This window comes from Nicotiana attenuata, unplaced genomic scaffold, assembly GCF_001879085.1.
Source record: "Nicotiana attenuata strain UT unplaced genomic scaffold, NIATTr2, whole genome shotgun sequence".
NCBI lineage: Eukaryota > Viridiplantae > Streptophyta > Magnoliopsida > Solanales > Solanaceae > Nicotiana > Nicotiana attenuata.
Window position 1 is genome coordinate 309,961 of NW_017670964.1, and position 15,961 is coordinate 325,921.

Sequence of the window (15,961 nt, forward strand, 5' to 3'; positions counted from 1 at the left end):
AGAACTCTTGCATTTGTTTCTTGCCAGGTGTAGTAAGAGTACCAGCCAGCACCATTCCATATATTTCAGCAGTTGCACTTTCCCCCTACAATTTATACTAGCAATAAGCCCCACATTCAAAGAAAAGGTAAGAGATGCTTTCATTTTTAGCATTACACACGGGACAACACAGATTATCAGTAACACCCCCAAACAGGGAGTAAGCATCCCTTGTGTACAGTCTTCGAGCAGCCACATCATTAGCACAAGTTTTCTCCATAGAACCTTCTCAAATGCACCTCTCATCTTCAGATATAGATCATTCTAATAGAATATCTTTGCATTTCCAACAAGTCTTTCACCATATAACCAGCTTTTTCTAAATATTTCCTGGCATTTAGAATCTTTCTTCACCATCTGTAGAGGAGTTAGTAACATGCACTACTGTTCCTTAGTGCCTTAGTTGACAGCTAGGATTAGTTAGTTGACAGTTGTCCCTTAACTTAAATATAGCACCTAGAATTAGTATATAATATACTTGTACAGCTTATTGATTAAGCATTCTATTCACTTTATAATCAGAGAAAATTGTTTGGCACTCTCTCCTTCTTCCTTGTTTGCTTATTCTCTTATCAATTTCTACTGATTGGGATGAATTTAATATGGTATCAGAGCGGGAGCGGGAACTGAGTGAATCTAGGGTTCTTTTGTCGAATGCCTGACTGAAATTTCGAGAGATTCATCGGCAATTCATAGCTGAGTGAATCTAGGGTTTTTTCGTCGATTACTTGACTGAAATTTCGAGAGATTCAGCGGCAATTCCTATTTTTTTCCTGTGTTTCACTTTCTGAGCTTCGATTATGGGGAGTCCTGAAGGTATGAGTTCTTTGACTACGGGAAATTCTTCTCCTATAATTGATCATCATCATCCATTATACATGTATCTGTCAGATGCACCTGGTTCATTATCAGCTGTGATTGAGCTTGTCGGTACGGAAACTTACACGATTTGGAGCCGAGCTATGAAGGTAGCTCTTCTAGGATGCAACAAATTAGGTTTTATTAATGGCTCTTTTGTTTGAGCTGATTATTCTGGTGATCTCGCGAAGGATTGGGATCGTTGCAATGCTATTATGCTTTCCTGCTAATGGGGAACATGCATCGAAATCTACTCGCTGGGATCTTATTTTGTTCCAGTGCAGCACTCGTTTGGAAGGATCTGGAGGAACGCTTTGATAAGGTGAATGATTCGCGAAAATTGCTATATTAACTCAGGGGCTCTCATCTATATCAGAGTATTTTTCCAGAATAAAAGATTTATGGGATGAGTATGACTCGCCAGTACCTCCTTCTTCTTGTGATTGTGCAAAGTCTAGGGACTCTCTTATAAATTTTGAGAGGCAGCGTCTTTATCAATTTCTAATGGGATTAAATGATAGTTATGGTCATGCTCACAGTCAAATTTTAATGATGAAACCTATGCCAAACATTAACCAAGTCTATTCTATGTTAATGCAAGATGAAAGCCAAAAACAACTTGCAGGAGGCATTTATGTTTTGACTGACAAAGTTGATCCTGCAGCACTGTTTGTTGCTGGAAATGGAGGACAGGAAAAAAAACCTATATTGTGACCATTGCAATATGAAAGGTCACACAAGGACAAGTTGTTTCAAGTTGACATTTTATGAGCACTGTCGCATGAAAGGACACTTGAAAGAAAACAGTTACAAAATTATAGGGTATCCAGCTGATTTCAAAGTACAGAAGAAGGCGAATTTAGTGACAACATGTCTCACTCCATTATAAGGAGGCAACAATGTGCTGAGAGGCCTTAATGTGCAACAAGGACTTAACCTGACTACAGCTCCAGTCATCACATAAGATTAATACAATCAAATTTTGAGCATGTTGGGTAAATCTTCCATTAGTGAGGCTATTGCTAACATGGCAGGTAAACCACTGTCTTCCTCTGTAGATGTTTCTAAGAGGATAGTTGATTCAGGAGCGACAAATCATATGATACACGATGCATTTAGTTGATTTAGGAGCGACAAATCACATGATACATGATGCATCTTTGTTGAATAATGATGGATTAGTAGGAAATTCAGGAAAGGTACAACTTCCAAATGGAGATTCAATTGAGATAACCCAAGTTGGTAATTGTGATTTGCCTGGAGGTGATCTGATAAGTCATGTGTTATATGTACCGGACTTTAGATTCAATCTTTTGTCAGTATCGAAGCTAGCTAAGGAACTAAGTTGCTACATCACATTTTTCCCTCATTTCTTTCTCTTTCAGGATCTCTTCACTGGAAATATGAAGGGGATTGGTAGAGAGGAGGATGGCTTGTACGTGCTGAAGTCACAGAGGAAACGACAAGATGCCAGGAGTCTTATCAAGTCTTTGGCTGCAACAACTGAAGTATCTACAGAACTATGGCATAAGAGACTAGGTCATGTACCTATGCCAGTTCTTAGGAAGATTTCATGTTTGGGAGTAAGTATAGCTTTATATCACACCATTGTGTTATTTGCCCACTAGCTCGACAAACTAGAGCACAATTTCTTGTTAGTAGTAGTCGAACAACAGACTCTTTTCAATTGTTGCACATGGATGTTTGGGATCCTTACAAGCTCCCCACTTATAATGGAATGTGATATTTTCTTATAGTAGCAGATGAGTTTTCCAGATATGTATTCTTGTTGAATCTAAAATCTGATGTTGTTACTGTGCATAAGGATTTTATCGTCATGGTTTCCACTCAATTTGGCAAAGTTGTCAAGTCATTTAGATCGAACAATGGGACATAGTTTTTAATAGCCATTGCATTGAGTTGTTCAATAGATTTGGTATAGTACATTAGAGTTCTTGTCCATAACTCCGCAACAAAATCGAGTAGTGGAGAGGAGGCATAGGCATATTTTGGAAACTACCAGGGCTATCAGGTTTCGGAGTCATTTACCTATCAGGTTTTAGGGTATTTGTATCGAAGCTGCTGTTTATATGATTAACAGGATACCTTCCACAATTCTTGGAAATATTTCACCATGTGAGGCCTTATTCAGGAAGCCACCTAGTCTTTCACATATGAGGGTTATTGGTTGTCTGTGTTATGCTACTAGCTTGACTAGAAGAGACAAATTTGCACCAAGGGTCATTAAGGCAGTTATGTTGGGGTATGTGGCTGCTCAAAAGGGTACAAGTTGTTAGATTTGGAGAACAAAACTATATTTGTAAGTAGGGATATTGTATTTTATGAAGATATGTTTCCTTTTCAAATGGTGTCGGGTATTCAGCAGATGCATTGTCCTATTCATAAGTATTTATCTGATGGCCAACCTCTTAATTTACTTCCAGTTCAGAACACCCAGGATGTTCAAGAAGTGTTGCCGGCTATAGTTACAGCAGCAGAACAGTCTCGAGAGGTGATGTCAGATGTAATCTCAACAACAGATTAACTACCGCCATCTTCTAATGTTGACCAGGGAGCTATTGCACCAGCCTACGAAGACATACCAATTCCTGATTTGAGAAGATCGGACAGAACTATTAGACCCCCTATTTGGCTCAAGGATTTCGACCGACCAAATAATGGTCGCACTACTGCTAGTACTTGTGTTTACCCTATTTCCTCTGTATTGTACTACACTGGTATGTCTACCTCTTATCAAAGCTATATAGCCAAATCTTCCATTAAGCTAGAACCCAGAAATTATCATGAAGCTGCTAAAGATAGTAGATGGAGAGATGCCATGCAAGCTGAAATACAGGCATTAGAGGCCAATAAAACTTGGGAAGTGGTGCCTCTTCCCAAAGGTAAGAAGGCCATAGGATGTAAATGGGTGTATAAAATCAAGTATCAAGCATCTGGTGAAATTGAGAGGTTCAAGGAAAGATTAGTGGCAAAGGGATACAACCAAAAGGAGGGTATTGATTATTAGGAGACATTCTCACCCGTAGTGAAGATGGTTACTGTGAGATCCGTGATTTCCTTGGTTGCCTCTAAGGGATGGATCATACATCAGATAGATGTTTTTAATGCTTTCTTACAGGGCGGCCTACATGAAGAAGTTTATATGGAGCCTCCTCAAGGTTTTGCTCCCTCAGGGAAACACTCTGTTTGTAGGTTGCTTAAGTCACTCTATGGACTTAAGCAGGCCTCTAGACAATGGAACATTAAATTGACTGATGCATTGATTTCTTCAGGGTTTTCTCAAAGCCATTTGGATTATTCCTTGCTCACTAAGAAGGTTGCTGGCAAGATGTTGTTGTGTTGATCTATGTCGATGATCTCCTTATAACTAGAGATGATGCTCAGCTAATTCAAGAGACCAAGGATGCTTTGCAGCAACATTTCAAGATTGAATATCTAGGGGAACTCAGATACTTCTTAGGTATTGAGTTTGCTAGAAAGAAGACTGGTATTGTGATGCATCAGAGGAAATATGCTTTAGAGCTTATTTCAGACATGGGGCTGGCTGGTTCTAAGCCTCTTGGTGCACCCATGAATTAAATCTCAAGCTTACTTATGCTGAATACGATCAATACCTTGGTCAATCAGCTGATTGTCTTCTGCCTGATCCTTCCAGTTATCAGAGGTTAATTGGCAGGCTTCTCTACTTGACCATTACGACCAGACATTGCTTTTGTTGTGTAATGGCCGAGTCAATTCATGCAGGCTCCTAAGGTGTCCCACATGGAGGCAGCTATCAGAGTTGTGAGATATGTCAAACAAGAGCCTGGTCTTGGTATTTTCCTGTCTACGGCTGGTTCTGATAAGTTGACAGCATATTGTGATGCTGATTGGGTCTCTTGTCCCAACACAAGGAGGTTTGTCACTGGTTATAGTGTGAAGTTTGGTGACTCCCTGATTTCATGGAACTCCAAGAAACAGACAACTATTTCTCATAGCTCTGCTGAAGCAGAGTACATGAAATCTAGCTTCTACGGTGGCTGAGGTTATTAGGATCATTGGCTTGTTCAAGGAATTGTCTGTTGATCTTCAACTCCCTGTGTCTCTATTTTTTGACAGCAAGTCTACCATTCAAATAGCTGCTAATCTTGGTTTCCATGAGTGTACTAAACATATCGACATTAATTATCACTTTATTCGGGAGAAGGTGCAGCAAGGTTTGGTGTCTACTCTTTACCTTTCCTCTGCTGAGCAACAAGCTGATATGCTTACTAAAGGTCTCACTAAGGCGCAACATTCTTACTTGGTGTCCAATCTAGGAATGAAATCTTCATTTCTCCTAGCTTGAGGGGGGTGTAGAGGAGTTAGTAACATGCACTATTGTGCCTTAGTTGACAGCTGGGATTAGTTAGTTGACAGTTGTCCCTTAACATAAATATAGCAGCTAGAGTTAGTATATAATATACTTGCACTGCTTATTGATTAAGCATTCTATTCAGTTGATAATCAGAGAAAACTGTTCGGCACTCCTTCTTCCTTATTTGCTTATTCTCTTATCAATTTCAACTGATTGGGATGAATTTAAAACCATCCATGAAGACTGCTTTCCACCAATAGTTTGTCTTTCTCTTGGCATTATAAGTTCCATAGGATTTTGCACACAACAGCTGATAGAATATATGAGTCCACCAAACTATATAGAGACCAGGTCCTCTATGAGTTTCCACTGAGAATGATAATGAAATAGTAAGTAAATAGAACAGGGAGTTTTTACGTGGAAAAATCCCTGCTCAAGGGGATTAAAAAACCACGACCTACACTGGTAGGATTTCAACTTCACTATGAGCAACTTTAAATTACAACCTATGCAATCTAGGAATTAAACTCTTAATCCCTCACTAACTTGTACTACACCTATTACAAGCCACTTTGCAATACACCTATTACAAAGACTTCAACTCATGACTAACTCTAGTCACGACACAAACACTAAAGGTTTATGGTTTACAAGGGGTTCCTAAGTAACGCTTCTAGATAAGCAAAGTAGGAATTACAATGAAGAACAATTACAAAGTTACAACTCCACTAAGGACATACAAGATACTTGCTGTAGGAACTGGTCCGTAGTAGTGTTGTTCTTTGTTCTTGATGCACTTGAGAACTGAATGCTTGACAGATGAACGGTTGGTGTGCTTGAATGAATTCTCAAGTGTTCAAGTGATGTTTTGTTGTAATGCTCTTTGTTAATACAACTTAGATGACATCACTTGAATGATGTAATCACTTGGTTGGTCAAAGGGGAGTGACTGCAGTACTGTGCAGCACTGTTTGCGTGTAAAGTGCAGGCAGTCACTTTCCAGCTGTAGACAGTTGACTTCGTACTGTTGTCAGGGAAACACAAGGGGATCAGGTCCCTGTGTTGATCCTTTATCTTTTGAAGTCATAGCAACTCACATTAGCTGGAGTCCGTTGATTTGTGTTGTGTACCAAGTGTGTCAGGTTCCTTATCTGGTTCTTTGACAGTAAATTTGTTAGATCATTAAAACATAAAGCTAAGGTACTGTAAATCAATCAACAGCTTTATTCCAGGTCAAAATGTCAAGGATATTAAGATCACTAGCTGACTTTGGGGAACAGACCTTACCACGGGATAACATGAGACCAACTAATCTATACCTCCAGTCCATAAGAATCTCCAACTCTAAATGTGTACATCGTGCATGGACACTAATAACGGCCGAGTAGGAATGAGTTTTAATTTATGGGAGTTCATAATCTTTTTTTCCAAGAAAGTAAAAAAGTAAATCGTGGAAAGTTTAGTATTTCCGTTTTAGAAAAGGAAAAAAAATCGATTATAGTAAATGTGCTACTCTTATAGAATTGTCTCGAAAATCACTGCAAACAACATTCGCACTATCCTTTCTTTCTGTTTTTTCTTTTTTCTTTTTTTTAATTATACAAGAACGAACAAGTAATCAAAGAATCCTCTTGGATTTGGTCATATTCGTCTCTATTTTGTTTCAGAATCTTCAGCTCTAGTTGAAATAGTATATATATGGGAAACCACAACACGGCTACCTCAAAGTCCGGTTAATAATACAATAGAAAATGCATCTAGATATATATTTTCCAAAGGTTTTCTAGCTTCTAATATATTTGTTTAACAGTATTCTTGTTCCCTATACATTCTGTTTTTTAGTTCATCTTACATTTTTTATTAGCCACTTTCAATTAAACCCCTCCCCAATCCCACCTCACCAAGCATAGTCCCCTTGCTTTCGTTATAGGTATGCTACACCTTGACATTCATAGTACTGAACTGGTGCATAATAAAGACATGACTAGCACATTCGTTTCAATAGACTCTTCTTCATAATTGAACTCTTAACTCCCTAAGATAACATTTATGCCTTGCACGTAAAACATAAACTCATCTTATATAAAGACTTGCCTTCCCAATTCCCATCAAGGGAAAACAAATTTAAAAAGGAGAAGGTAGGACTCAAAAAAATGGCCCATGATCAAGAAAGTGTGGCTGCTCGCAAAAAAACAGTGAAGAAGATCAGCATTATTGCCATTTCTTCCATAGTTCTTGTTGGTTGTATTGTGGCTGCTGTTGTTGGAATAACTTACGCCAAAAATGGGAACTCATCAGACACTCAATCCAAGTCTTTTTCCACAGCAATTAAAGCTGTTTGTGACGTAACATTATACCCTCAATCATGTTACAACAGCCTTGGCCCTCTAGCCAAATCAGACAGCCTTAAACCTCAAGATATTTACAAATTATCCGTCCAAGTTGCTATCAACGAGCTCTCTAGAGCTTCGGATGAGTTCTTCAATATGCCACAAGTGAAGAATATTTCTGATCCTATGGCTGTTAAGACCTTAGGAAGTTGTCATGAACTTCTTTCACTTGCACTAGACAGCCTCAATGAATCTCTTTCTATCCCAAGTAAGTCGTTGTTCGACGGGTTTTCTGACCTCAAGACAAAGCTAAGTGCAGCTGGAACATACCAGCAAACATGCATTGATGGTTTTGGGGATATTACTTATGCTTCTGCTAGTATGGCTTCCAATAACCTTAAGAATTCGGGTCAACATACTAGTAACAGCTTGTCCATTGTTGATATCATGGATCAATCAATTCAAAATTCTATTGACTCAATGGATTCCTTGGGTGGAATTGGGAGAAGACGTCGTTTGATGAATTTTGATGGAGATTTTCCAAGCTGGATGGCTTCAAAAGATAGGAAGTTGCTTCAATCTTCAAAAGGAAAGAGTTTGATCAAAGTGGACGCTGTGGTAGCTAAAGATGGCTCTGGGGACTTTATTAATATCAGTGATGCTCTTGAGGAAGTGCCTGAGAAGAGTAACAAAAGGTTTGTGATTTATGTGAAGCAGGGAGTTTATGTGGAGAATGTTATAGTTGAGAAGAAGAAATGGAATGTTATGATGATTGGTGATGGCATGGATGCTACTATTGTTTCTGGCTCTCTCAACTTTATAGATGGCACTCCCACTTTCCAAACTGCAACTTTTGGTAAGTTGTTGTTCCAATTTTGCATGAGACAGATAGTGGTTCCTAAGCAATATACATGCATGTTTTAACCTTCTAAATTCTAATACTTCTTCCATTTTTCTTCTTACACAGCTGTGTTCGGCAAGGGATTCATAGCTCGTGACATGGGTTTCCGCAACACAGCAGGTGCAGCCAAGCATCAAGCAGTTGCCCTTATGTCAACTGCTGATCTCTCTGTCTTTTATCGCTGCAAATTCGATGCATACCAAGACACGCTATACGCACACTCCAATCGTCAATTCTACAGAGAATGCAGTATCTATGGCACAGTTGACTTCATATTTGGTAATTCAGCAGTTGTGTTCCAAAACTGTCACATACTTCCCAAGAAACCAATGCCCGGCCAAAAGAACACTATCACAGCTCAAGGCAAGATCGACCCTAATCAAAACACTGGCATTTCTATTCAGAATTGCACAATTTGGCCCTCAGCAAATCTCACCGGAGTCAGTACTTTCTTGGGTAGGCCATGGAAAAACTATTCCACAACCGTTATTATGTCTACAACAATGGGCAGCTTTATTGATCCTGCAGGGTGGTTGCCTTGGGTGGGTACTACAGCACCAGACACTATTTACTATGCTGAATATAGAAACTTCGGCCAGGGGGCTGTGACCAAAAATAGAGTCAACTGGAAAGGATTGAAATTGAATATTACTAGTAAAGAAGCTAGCAAGTTTTCTGTTCAGAAATTCATTCAAGGTGACAAATGGCTCCCATCTACTGGAGTCAGCTTCAAGAAGGATATCTGAGTGAGATAAAGCTACGGTGGAGTCGTCATCTTTTCTTTCCTCCAATAAGGTTGATTTTGTTTTCTGTTACAATTTAATCATCCTGAGGGGCGTTTTCTTTTCTTTTTTTCGGGGGAGGGAGGGAGGGGGGGGTTGGTTTGGTACTGCTTTTGGAGCCCAAAGAGCCTAAGAATACCCTTAACTGCTGCTTCTTATCTCTAAACGTTGTATTCAATTTCAAGGATATTTTCTTACTTTTGCTGAACTTCACGTTTAGTCAAAGGCATTCTTAACCATGATTTTCAGTTAACATAATATCCTGTGAGAAGAGTTTCATCCTAATCAACGTACAAGTACAAAAGCATTTTTTACTAACATATTAAGTTGGATTGGAATAGCAAAGGGACACTCTGTGAAGATAGAAAGGTTTACGTGCAACGTTTGCCAATTGCACTCTTAGAGCTGGAATAATACAAAACACTAATGTCTACTATAGTTTCAGTTCAATAGGAAATAGGCTAGAGCGACGCAAGTAAACCAGTAAAACGCAGAAACCACTTTAATGTGAGACTACCTATATATAGGCCCAAATGTATCCTGAAAGTATACACCACTAAATATTGAATCTGGGTGGAGTTCACAGTTTAACTTACAGGAATTTGATATACAACTCTGCCTAAAGCACAAGTCTGTTAAAAATCCAAATCAAATTGAGACTAATAAATTAGAAAGCATGTGATCTATACAAAAGCAATCTTTCACTTCATTTTTAGCTGCTAAAGACTCGCCTTCCACTTATATTTCTTTAACAGGCAGTATCTTTAAAGGTAAGTATTGCATAACTGAGCAGAAAATGGAAAGGACCTCGCCTCCAATACAGGATGTCAGTAGGAGGATTTAAACACTTCAAAATCCACATTGTATCTAACTGAACAAAAATATTATAAAAATCAAAATGGAACAATCCTCTAGATAAGCACAAATAACTGGTCTGTTGCAATGTATCAGCAAATTACTAGTCGCAAGACTAATTACGGATCAAAATCCACTGTTCTCATCAAAATTGCAGTAAAATAAAGTACTAGTATTACTAGAAACCAGAACGACAACCTCTGGCAAAACACTTCAATGGAATGAACCTTTTTTAGACTACTTCAATGGAATGAACCTTGAAGAGTGAGTAGCACCAATACCGGGCCTACCGTGCTTAACAGGCTTGTATGAGATTGAGAACTCAGCTAAATAGTGGCTAATCATTTCAGGCTTGACCTCAATTTGATTGAATGTTTTCCCATTGTAGATTCCAATAACGCTTCCAATCATCTCAGGTACAATAATCATGTTCCTCAAATGTGTTCTGACAACCTCTGGTTTCTCACCTGGTGGAGCCTCACGTTTCTGCACGAATACGTTTAGATGTATCAATGAAAAGAAACATGGTCCTAAATACCCAATTAGTGCCAAAACATATCAAATACTACATCAAAATCCAAATGTTACAGCGAAGCCAAACTTGCCAACCATTAAACATTGAGTGCAAGCATTAAATCCTGTTTCTTTCTGTAGGAAGAGGTGGTTGCATGAGGAAAGTGACTTCTGATGAATAGGAATTGAACATCAGAAGCCCTTTCCTCCTCCCCCAAAAACTACTGACAAGTAGAACTTCCTGATCTATTGCAAACAGGAAAAGAAGAAAACACGAGGAATAAATCACAAGTCAAGGTCACGATACCTAATTCGGGTAAATTCTACTTTAGCAAGCTTGCACTCCCAACTCATGTGATTGTCACCCAAGTGTTAAAGCCACATTTGATAGCAATAATCCTCAAATCAAGTCAACATATAGTATTGTGACTATTATCAATAAGAAGTATAGTATTGTGTCATTTTAAACTCTGCAAACAAATGTGCTAAAACTACAATTTGAAACTATAGCGGCAGAAAAAAGACAGCAACTATGGAATAATATAGGGCATTCCCCTCACTTTGACAGCATGTTGACGCAGCAAAGTGGCCAGGGAGTCCCCAAACCATTATTGTGCGCCTACGCACAATGTGCGCCACAAATAAAAACCTCACTCTGTGGTATACCACGCCACCTCTTGTTCACGAGGGAAGCGCTCGGCCTTAGGCGCCTAAATTCTCAACTTTCAGTTACCATCAGTATGTTATGCATAAAAGCACAAATAAATCTAAAGCAATCATTGTACTAACATTATTTCATCTTGTATCTCAATTTCACATTTCAGTGGTATTTAGCCTCATGCGCTAAATTCAATAAAGAGTTAAGCACTCAGCAGTTCCAGTAATACAATTTTCTCCAAATTCACTGGAATAAACTAAATAAATTGGACCAGGCTGTTACTGAGGTAATGAAAAACAAAGTCATGCGTAACATTCAAAACATATATTAGTTTTTGCATTAGGAGCATGTTCCCAGTTATTCTTTACTATAGAAACAGTTTATAGTATTGAGCATCAAATAAATAATTCCCAATTCAGAGAAAGCTAATTGGTAAAACTAATCTTACCGCCTTACGCAGCTTCTTGATCAAAGCCATTGGCTTCCTCTTCAAACCCCTCTGGAACCTAACACAATTACAAATCAAGATGAGTTTTTTTCACATATGAAACACCTCTCCATCTTCAAATACGAGCTTATACATGGGGGAAAACTTATATATAGGAGAATTTCAGTCCAATCACTACATTCAAGAATGGCCCTTCAGTTCAGTTGGTCTTGGTCAATGTCTAATCTACCTTCATTTGACAATATAACTATTTGGAGGGTAAAATTGCTGCTTCTTTGACAACATCTTGCAAGCACTCAGTCAATTCCAATTTATGTGATCCTATTTGCGAGTAACCTCTACCTAAACACAAAAACAATTTAACTTAACCTTCTTATTTTACCCTTAATGGAAGACTTTTACAGACTTTATAGACACACTAATAATATAGTAGCATGTTTACGACCACACGCATCAAAAATCTTAACAGGGCAAAACATCGTAGATGTCATGGCATGTTTAACACAACAAGTTTTAACAATCTTAGTTTTTTCTTATTGTAAAAATTCCAACATATAGAAACTTATGTTTGCTGAACTTTTTTCTAGTTATTAGAAATACTCTTGTTAAAGAAAATGTACAAGTGTGAGTCCTGTAATTACACAGCGCCCAATACCGTGTTTTCTTAGTGTCAAGCACAAATTTACGTTGAATTAAAGTTCAGCGGCTTATAATTCGACAAATAAGATTGCTCAGACTAAACAAATTAATAACAATTCAACAATATACATTCGCAAAAAAAAAAGTAAGGTACCTTCTGCGAGGGCGAGCAGGGAAGAGCTTAACGAGCTCATCAGTAGACATGTCAAGAAGAGCATCCAGATCTACTCCTCTGTAGCTGAACTTCTTAAACGTTCTCTTCTTTGGCTGTCCGGCCGCAACATCAGCACCTTCAACGTCCGCCTACAGAAAACAAACTGTTAAAAACCAGAAGCAATGAAATAAGGAAACACATTGAGAGAAAATCAATTACCATGGTTTGGAATTGAACTTTGCAGTGAAGCAAGCACCTACGGAAGTGACTGCGGCTAGGGTTTTGAGGGAAAGATGATGAAAGATGAGTTGCTGAGAAGTGAGAGCCATATATAAGGATGGGTGTAGGGTTCGTGATTTTAATGGGCTGGGCTTCAGAAATTGGCCTCACGTGTTACCTCTTAATGGGTCAATAGCCCATATAAACGCCAGAATTTGTTTGGAATTAATTCGAATTTTATTTCAATCTTTTGTATTTTAAACATATTAACTTGTGCGCATATGTACCTTGCTATAACTATAAGCATCATAATATGATAGCGGGCAAAATATATAGTTTATCCATCGACCTTGTACCAAAATCCCTGTTACACACCTCTCCACCACGGGCAATTTTTTACACACCTAACCTTTGTAGAGTGTGTCTAAGACACACCACTTTTTTCTTACTCAGATTTTCAAAGTATGTGTACTATCACGCGCCAATAAGGTCGTGACACGTGTCACTGACCAATAATAAAAAAGATAGCACATAAAATTACAATTATATCCCCATCTTCTTCGTCTTGTCCACCATAACTGCCATCATCAAGCATTCATTTTCTTTTTGTGCTCTTTCGATTCCCTCAACTGAAGCAAACGAGGTAGTAATAATAATTACTTGTAAACTCACCCATTAACAAAATTAAAGAATGTGCTTATTTGGAAAAGCTTGAGCTAAGCTTTAATAGTTGGAGAAAATTTTAAAAATTTTACCCTTTCAGAAATTCAACTTAGACACGGCAAAGCTCAAGTTTGGAGAAAAGAAGAATCTTTTGTACATAAGTTTAAGCCTAGCTTTAATGGTTGGTGGAGCTACAAATTTGTGAATTCTAATTACAATTTCTCAATCAAAAAAAAAATCGACAAAGCTAAGGACTAATCAATAAGAAAGATATGAGAAATTTTGGTGGGTCTACTTGAGAAGAAGTAGATCGAGTGGAGAGAAGTGGGTCTAAGCAACAAAGGAGTAGCTATGGCGGGTTTAGTGATTTTTTTAAACAAGGAAGAAGATGACCCTAATTTAAATTTAAAAAAATTACAAAATTGACATCTGATATAAAAATTCTCATGTTCACGCGCTTCATTTGTTGGCAAATACACACATTGACCACGTGGTCAAAGTGGTATGTCTTAGACACACTCTACAAAGGTTGGTGTGTAAAAGGTTGCCCGTGGTGAAAAGGTGTGTAATGGGGATTTGGGTGTAAGGTTAATGGGTAAACTATATATTTTGCTATGATAGCGAGAATCTCTATGGAGATATTGAAAAGGCCATTCCACGGCATTTTATGAAGATATTACATATCTATCAAAATGATGATTTCAAGGTGCAACATGTTTATTCAAGTTAGTATGGCCGATTTGTTTATCAAATCTCTACCAAAGATCTTTTGAAGATGGTGCACAAGATTGGAATGCAAATGCTTAAGGATGTGAATTGATACTCTCGTCAGGGGGAGTTAATACGCGTTGTACTCTTTTTCCCTTACAAGGTTTTGTCCCACTGGGTTTTCCTTGCTAGGTTTTTAACGAGGCAACCAAAAGGCGTATTGCTAGATGTGTACTCTTTTTCCTTTACTAGAATTTTTTTCCCACTAGGTTTTATTTTAGTTAAGGTTTTAACGAGGCACGTCATCGGTTGAATAGACATTCAAGGGGGAGTGTTATAAATAAAATTTTATTTATGGTGAATGTCTATATTTAGAGAGATTCTAATGTTTATTACTTGGTGGTTAAGTCACCCTCTCCCTATAAATAGAGGGTTAAATTCCATTGTAATTCATCCCAAAATCAATAAGAATTCTCTCTCCCTACTTTTCTCTGCAATACTATTCTTCTTCTTTTATTGTTTCATAACAATTTTAAAGTATAATTATCATTTTTGCTCAAGTATACATATGTAATAGTAAGTTATTATAGTCACTAAAAGATTCATGTAGAAATATTTTTTTGAGCCACAAATTACACAATATAAAAAGTGATTACAGATGATCCTAAATACCTCAATTGAGGTAATACAGTGTGGGAACCAGAGATAGAATAGACCAAGTGTGACACCAAGTTCATCCACCTGAATAGGAAAATCGCATCAAATTGAAAAGTCAAATCAAATCGATTAAAAAATTCGATTAGGTTTGGTTTGATTTGGTTTGATATTGAGTAAAAAACCCCGAATCAAATCGCTATATAAATATATAATTTTATATACACTTTTAAGACTATATATATTATTTTTTTAAAATATATTTAAAAATATTTGGGATCCTCTCATGGAAAGTAATACTTAATAGAACTATAAAGTGCAATTATTTTATTTACTTATAATAACGGGTTGTATCACTTTTTTATAGAGTATTTTGAAATGCGACAATCATCTCATCGTTCTTCCATACTCATATGTCAAGATTTCTTATATCTTTATCGATTTTGAAGTGGTATTCTAATAATTTAAATATATAGAACATATCATTATTTAGGTATCATATTGATTTTATAGTTTGTTATTAAATTCAGTTAACCTTGAAAGCGTACATCAACAAAAATAATTGTTTGGGAAGAAAGTAAATATCATGTGTTACTAGAAAAATACTCTCATAAGAATATGGCCAAATACATATACAGCCCGTTCAACTTGGCACCATTTTCCACTTTGGCACTCTATCTCAACCTTGTTCCATTTTGGCCCTCCAACTCTATTTTGTATGTTCCACTTCAACACAAAAGTTGAAACCAATGCAAAAAATATAGCGCGTGTGTATAAACAAATATGAGGTGTAATAAATACCCAATTAAATATTGTCACCTGGTTTTTCATCCATGTTAAACGGGAAAATACTAAAATACCTGAACCTGATCATATTTGGGTAAAATTAAGGCCCCTTCTTATTTACACAAGAAAATAACAACACTAAAAATGAAATTCGAAAATGGTTCACTTACTTTGTCAAATTTACACCCATAAAAGCGCCGACATGGATTTCTTGGTGTCCATGATACTTTTAGTTCAACTTGAGATCCATAAGAACAAATATTCATTCCATTATGAAAAATAATTTTTTTGAGATATGGATTCATCTCAAACTTCAAGCTTAGATGAAACAAACCCACAAAAAAAAAAAAAATCAAAATAAATAAAAGAACAATAAAATTGCAAAAGTTTGAAATTT

The 15,961-nt window shown here is 37.3% G+C and overlaps 4 protein-coding genes across 4 annotated transcripts; 3 read left to right on the forward strand and 1 right to left on the reverse strand.

Moving 5' to 3' along the window:
- Nucleotides 1-839: 839 nt before the first annotated feature.
- Nucleotides 840-1,611, forward strand: LOC109244868. Its single transcript, XM_019412029.1, has 2 exons — nucleotides 840-1,007; nucleotides 1,255-1,611. Exons 1-2 carry the CDS (start codon nucleotides 840-842, stop codon nucleotides 1,609-1,611), a joined length of 525 nt encoding a protein of 174 aa, XP_019267574.1.
- Nucleotides 1,612-4,680: 3,069 nt separating this feature from the next.
- On the forward strand, nucleotides 4,681-5,245 carry LOC109244869 (uncharacterized mitochondrial protein AtMg00810-like). Its single transcript, XM_019412030.1, has 2 exons — nucleotides 4,681-4,910; nucleotides 5,017-5,245. The coding sequence occupies exons 1-2, from the start codon at nucleotides 4,681-4,683 to the stop codon at nucleotides 5,243-5,245; spliced, it is 459 nt and encodes a 152-aa protein (XP_019267575.1).
- Nucleotides 5,246-7,338: 2,093 nt separating this feature from the next.
- LOC109244872 (probable pectinesterase/pectinesterase inhibitor 46) lies at nucleotides 7,339-9,464 on the forward strand. The gene is made up of 2 exons (XM_019412033.1): nucleotides 7,339-8,440; nucleotides 8,552-9,464. The coding sequence occupies exons 1-2, from the start codon at nucleotides 7,408-7,410 to the stop codon at nucleotides 9,229-9,231; spliced, it is 1,713 nt and encodes a 570-aa protein (XP_019267578.1). The 5' UTR covers nucleotides 7,339-7,407; the 3' UTR covers nucleotides 9,232-9,464.
- Nucleotides 9,465-10,075: 611 nt separating this feature from the next.
- Nucleotides 10,076-12,849, reverse strand: LOC109244873 (40S ribosomal protein S15-like). Its single transcript, XM_019412034.1, has 4 exons — nucleotides 12,754-12,849; nucleotides 12,535-12,683; nucleotides 11,742-11,799; nucleotides 10,076-10,608 (listed from the first exon to the last, which is right to left on the reverse strand). The coding sequence occupies exons 1-4, from the start codon at nucleotides 12,754-12,756 to the stop codon at nucleotides 10,360-10,362; spliced, it is 459 nt and encodes a 152-aa protein (XP_019267579.1). The 5' UTR covers nucleotides 12,757-12,849; the 3' UTR covers nucleotides 10,076-10,359.
- Nucleotides 12,850-15,961: the final 3,112 nt, after the last annotated feature.